This window comes from Haemaphysalis longicornis, unplaced genomic scaffold (genome assembly GCF_048455015.1).
Source record: "Haemaphysalis longicornis isolate Haplotype H1 unplaced genomic scaffold, Haemaphysalis longicornis Haplotype H1 scaffold_1, whole genome shotgun sequence".
Taxonomy (NCBI): Eukaryota; Metazoa; Arthropoda; class Arachnida; order Ixodida; family Ixodidae; genus Haemaphysalis; species Haemaphysalis longicornis.
Window position 1 is genome coordinate 457,540,239 of NW_027526203.1, and position 6,000 is coordinate 457,546,238.

A 6,000-nucleotide genomic window follows, 5' to 3' on the forward strand; every position below is an offset into this window, starting at 1 on the left:
TCACTCTCCCTGTGCAGTGCATTCACCGTGACCTGGCCGCAAGAAATGTGCTCGTCGTGGAGAACAACGTGATGAAAATAGCTGATTTCGGCCTCGCACGCGACCTCCATAACATTGACTATTACAAGAAAAAGTCTGATGTAAGTGCCTCTGCCTGGCTTGGTAGGCCCACTGTGCTGTCATTTATTCACCGCTCTCATATTTTCTCTTCAGGGAAGGCTACCTGTCAAATGGATGGCTCCGGAAGCCTTGTTTGACCGGGTCTACACGACACAAAGTGATGTGTAAGTACATGCTCTTTGGTGACGTGGGGGCATTTAGTCAAACGCTGCCACGTGGCTTTTGGGTTGACAATGTGCAGACATGAATGCCAAAAAGTTGACTACCTCGCTGAAGCATTGCATACAATGTGGAGCTTACAGACATTGCTTCAATTTTTGTTTTCATGTGTTTGCAGCTGGTCTTATGGCATCCTGCTGTGGGAAATCATGACATTGGGTGGCACGCCGTATCCATCCGTGCCCATTGAAAAGCTCTTCCAGTTGCTCAGAGACGGACACAGGATGGAGAAACCACAGGGCTGCTCGCTCGAAGTGTGAGTATCCTTACACAACCTGTATAGCTGGGTTTTTCTGGCAGCTTTTGCTAACGGTATGTCAGGTGCCCAGAACGTGCATTGCATGTGCAGTTGGGCTATTCTGCTGATTCATGGATGTCTGGCGCATGCACTTCAGGTACAAAAAATACCTGTAAAGAAAAGCAGCAGCCTGCTAAAGCAATTCAAGCACAGCGGAAGCTGTTGAATCACAGTTACACTGTTAAAACCTTCTTGATAATACTTTGGAGAGGCCTGTTTTTTGTCACCTCGCCTTGTATGGTGGCCTTTTGCATTGATGTATAGACCTCTGTAAGCTGTTGTGGAATGCCCTGCCTTTTATCATGATGTATTTTAGATACCGTTGAGCAATTGCCATCGAAAATTCTTTTAAACATGGTGGTAGTTGTGAACCCTGTGAATGGTTCCATGCCGGCAAGTGGGCACATTTTTTAGCAGGAGGTATAGTTACCTAGAATAGAGTCTAGTATAACAGGCACGCTAAGCGCCAAGCTCTTGCAGGAAAGCGGTCATGCAGGCGCACCGTTACGCTAGCACGCTCCACGCGCATACGGGCGCACTCGGGAAAACAATCCCTTCGCATTCACGGCTGTCGTCGTAAGAGGAAATGCCTCTGCTTTGGAAAGCAACATATGCAGCCAGTCTAGATACCAGCTGTGTTTGACCGGGTTATACTTGGACCTCAATCTACCCATGTGAGCTGAGGCTGAGACTAGGTCAGAGGCTCTGACTTTCTGGGTGAGTGAAGGCACAAGTTTTGACCTCAACTTTACAAGCAGGCTAATGTGTTTCCAAAGAATGCCTTGGCACATCAGCAGGAGGGTTAAAGGGACTGTTCAAGGTGCAGTTATAGAATAGAAGCAGCCAAATGAGCAATATGTTTTCCTTCTTCCATGATGTCCTAGCATGCGAATGGTAAGGTTACTGCCATCACGTCGCAATTTGGCTTTGACGCGCTCGTGTTCTTGAATGGCACTATTGTGTGCAGGTATGTGATAATGAGGGAGTGCTGGAACCAGTCACCGTACCAGCGGCCAACGTTCTCGGAGCTTGTGGATGACCTCGACCGCATCCTGACATTTGCCACAGACCAGGTAATCAGCTCTGCAAGGAAAGGGCCTACCCATATGCCAAAAAAAAGGCTTCTGAAGCCATCAAGCAGTTTTAGTGCACTTCACAAGAACTCCTTTTGCCTGGGAAAGAACTGTCTCCTATAAATATTTACTAGCCATTGGTTCTTTTGTTTTTGCATAATTATCACAATAAATCAAATTAAAAAATGAATGAACCCCTCTCTCCGAAAACAGGGGTGCACATGAAGCTTGACTTCAGCGAAAATGAAAATGACCAAAATCAAAACACTACAGCAAAATGAAAATGAGAACACTTCTGCCAAAATCAAAAGGCAATGACCTAAATGAGGACACTGATTGGCTCCCACTGTGGTGTGGTAAAGTGTGACACTTGAGTGCATGTGCACTCGTGCCAGCTGCGAATGGTGAGCGAAAGCTGCACCCTAAGAGCGCGTGGCACAGTCAACACTTTATCCCTGGCTGATCCCCCCCAACAGGATACGTGCGAAACACTTCAAGGGCATCATCATCATAATAGTCATTAGAGCATGTGGATATAGTTGGCTTTGCCACAAGGTGTTTCAACATACGCCACCACCACTGGTGCAAGTCAGCCAATGCAAGCTTCGCTTGAAACCAACATATGTTTTCTAATGCTAAACAGCATAGAGCAAAGCATGTATTCAGATTAGTCCTGCATAACTAGTAGTGCCCCTGAATATTTGCATCTGTTTTGGGTGGCATCAAGCCATGGCAAGAGGACTGCACAAATAAGATACTGGTTTCTACTCTGCCTTGCTGTTGTCAGACAATTAAGAAAGGGGAAGTTCATCACATTGACCCCAAGTCTACATGCAGCTATTGTACACCTGTACACAGCCCTACTAGGAGCCAATCACCTGCTGACTTACAATGGGTTCATAAAATGACCCACCTGCTGAACCTGCACTGAAATGAATTGTTGTGTGATCTCAGCTGCTGAAAAGGTGCATTCTTCGTACTGCAGGAGTACCTGGACCTGTCTATTCCCGTACTGGACACCCCACCCAGCTCATCTGAAAGCGATTCCTCGCTCTCATTTGCCGCGCCCCACATGGTCGTGTGAAGATACTTACGGCCCCCTAGTCGCACGACTGTCCCCCGACGACACCACCTTTGAGAGCGGCCCCTTCCTGCTGAGGGGATCCACGGTGGCGCCCAGCCTCCTGCAGCCAGCACAGGCTTGATGGGAGGCAGCGCCTCCTTTCTATGTAAAAAGCTGTGAATAGCTGGTTGTAAAATGAAAAGCTGATGTTATTTATTATGTAAGTATCGCTCATTTCAGGGATATGACCTCATGCACATTACTGTCAACGCGAAGCAGCGAACTCGCGCTAGGTCGTGTTGAATCTAAACAGCACTGTTTAAGATGTGCTCTGACTTAGCTCTGGGCAAGCAAGCACTGCACTCGACAGGTGCTTCCGCTAGCTTCTCATGTGCAATGGCCTGCACAATGAGGAACACTTTCAAAGCATACGAACCCAAATTGCAACGTATGGCATTTCACTGCTTTCAAGTGCAAAGTGTACAGCAGTTGTTATTCGTCAAGAGCTCTGGCAGTCTCGATTTCTCTAACACTGATTTCGGTCCCCTTTCTTGCACCGCAACAAATGACGGCACTAATTAAAGCCAGGATGCATTTCAGTACCTCAAAGAGTACTGTTGCTCTGAAGGACACACATTCCGAACAGCTTGGTGTTGTGCGAGTGGGCTCTATACTGTACATCCGAATGTGACGTGAAAGTCGAGCCCAGTGGAGGTAAGCAACGCTTGAAAAATAACTGCACTGGGCTCGCGCATGAGTGACAGAGACAAGCAGAATCCAATCATGCACAAGCCACAGTGGGTGCTGCAAGCACGTCACAATACCTCATGCTGCTTGTGGCTCACACCAAAATTGCAGCCTACAGAGGGCCCTTGTCATATTGTTGGAACTGGCCAGAGCCCCCATCCCTCTATGCTGTTTACACTGAAATCTCGCAAAGGAATGGTGCATTATGGCCTGCCTTGTTCATACCACTTTAGTGTGCATTAGTATGGTTGGTTCATAGTAGTCAGAATTTCAGTAACTACCTACACTGAAAGATCAACGTGGCACAGTGGGAATGTGCGGGTAATTTTGTAACATGCTACAGAATCAGCCTACAGCTGATTCCGAGTCTCACCATCCAATGCGTCAAGACATGCAACAGTCCTAAAAATGCATTCGTGGATGTTCCAACTCTTTGGATGTTTTGATGCGTTAGATGCCTTGACTCGGATGAATGTTCCTACCCGTTGGATATGTTGACAGTTATGATATAGCGACTTGGATGGATTTTTTCACTTGTCGCACATTTTGACACATCGCATTTTGCTGGACTTTAAACAGATAAGTATGAATAACAGTTTGAACCAACCCTACAAGGGTTTTGGTTTGCCACTACTGTAAATACAGGGCTCCTCTGTTGTACCGGCTATAAATGGCAGTGCGCAGGAATATTCACCTACAGCAGAAGGGAGGTGCAACTGAAACAAGTTTTCAAGTAGACATGGTGCTTTTGGCAAATTGGCTGGTACAAGACAGTACGCAGGGCTGTTTTGGAGCGGCTCGAAACATCTTGCACCAGCAACACGTTGCCCGCCCTTGGAACCGTCCCTGCCAGCCGTAAATAGAGAAAATTTATGTGGCCAATGCTGGGGAGGGAAACTGGTGCCCCTTTGGTGTCTTAGAGACAGGCCTATGCGCTGCTTAGACAGTGGGAGAAATCTCATGCGATGCTGTGGCCACGTCAACAGTTGCTTTTCAAGCCCATGTGGCCGCAGAATTGCATTTTGATGAAGATGCATGCGCAATTGATGTAAAATATCAAATCTGAAAGGTTTAAAGCCAGAGGGGCTAAGCCACTTACCATGCGTATTGTGTACTAGTTTACCAATGGCACATCCAATAATTCCAGGACAAAAACTCCCCAATCAGTTTTTAGCAGCCAGAAGTCTTGAGTTTTGCACTGCTAGCCAGGCACCATGGTTGAACTGTGGCTTTGGTCGCAAGGCAAAGTGCCACATCCGGCCCTTGTATCTTACCGAGCCCCTTTCTTCAATTCAGCCCATTCCATCTGGCTCAATAAATTTTTAAGAAATTTTTTGGGTGCAGCAAAATCGCCAGCCCCACTCGGTGCATACTAACCTAAAAGAGGGGAGGAATTCTCTTTCAATATGGGTCCCGGTACTTGTGCAGTTTTTGCTGAAAAACTTTGTGGCTGCTAAAGAATCTCATTTTGAATTCAAGTTTTTCAACTGATATGTCTAGGCTTTACATCAAGTGAGCTGCTGCCATAGTCAGCCATCGCTGCATTCAAAATAAGGCTGCAGAAAAGGAAACACTTTTGAAATATCAACCCTTTGTACTACTCTTGTGCTGACACGAAAAACTATTCAAAACACCAGTGTTCACAAATAGTGTGCTGTTTTTTACCTAGCCTCATCAAGTTGCTGAAAGGCAGCCACTCATGGCATTGGTACAGAACAGACTAAGACACGACGTTTTAATTTTGTGCCATGGCATTGCAGTATCAAGCAGTAGTACTTTTAATGGCTTTGCACTGTGCAATGTTTTAAAATGTTTTAACCTATAAAAGTGCAATGCATACAAACCTTACCTATTTACTACTGTTGTGCTTCTGTGAATACATTAACCTAGACGTACTCGTTGGCAGCCCTAGTGTACATGAAAATGTGTCAACACTGTGAATCTGCATGTACACACGGCCTATTAAAATATATAAGACCCCATCAGCAGCCTGTTAGAATATCGAAGATGCTATCAAATTTTTTTGAATGTTGACGTTTGTTGAGAGAGAGTACAAACAATGTTGTCATGCTCATTATGTGTTGGCATTTATGTACATAGTCTTTCTTTGCTGTCCACTCAGTTTTGGCTTCTGTAAAATAAAATCTGCATCACGAAGTTAATGGCTGGAGTGATATATCAGTAGCAACAACAACAACAAAGGAAGTATTCAAGAAGCGTGCCCAACTATTTTAGAACACAGCTTTAAGTTTTCTATTTAGCAAACAAAAAGTGAGAAAAATGCATTCATTGCTTTCACGGTAGCTTTTAATCCAAATAATAAAGCTGCATGCAAAATACAACATGCCATTTGTGGTCAAATTTGATCCACTTTAAATATATCTTATATTTGCACATTTACAGTGGCTTGGAACGTGTATGATGCCAAATGGCGGTGGCTTTCAGTGCTGAACTTGGCCTACTTTGAGTTATTATAACAA

General features: G+C 45.3%; 1 protein-coding gene across 1 annotated transcript in view; it reads left to right on the top strand.

The window, feature by feature from the left end:
• Nucleotides 1-5,682, top strand: part of LOC144156090 (fibroblast growth factor receptor 4-like) — a gene marked incomplete in the record, with an annotated part of 113,094 nt that extends 107,412 nt beyond the window's left edge. The window contains 5 exon segments of the mRNA XM_077687881.1: nucleotides 18-140; nucleotides 214-284; nucleotides 458-595; nucleotides 1,605-1,710; nucleotides 2,696-5,682. Of these exon segments, the coding sequence (XP_077544007.1) occupies nucleotides 18-140; nucleotides 214-284; nucleotides 458-595; nucleotides 1,605-1,710; nucleotides 2,696-2,794 (537 nt within the window).
• Between the last annotated feature and the right edge of the window lie 318 nt (nucleotides 5,683-6,000).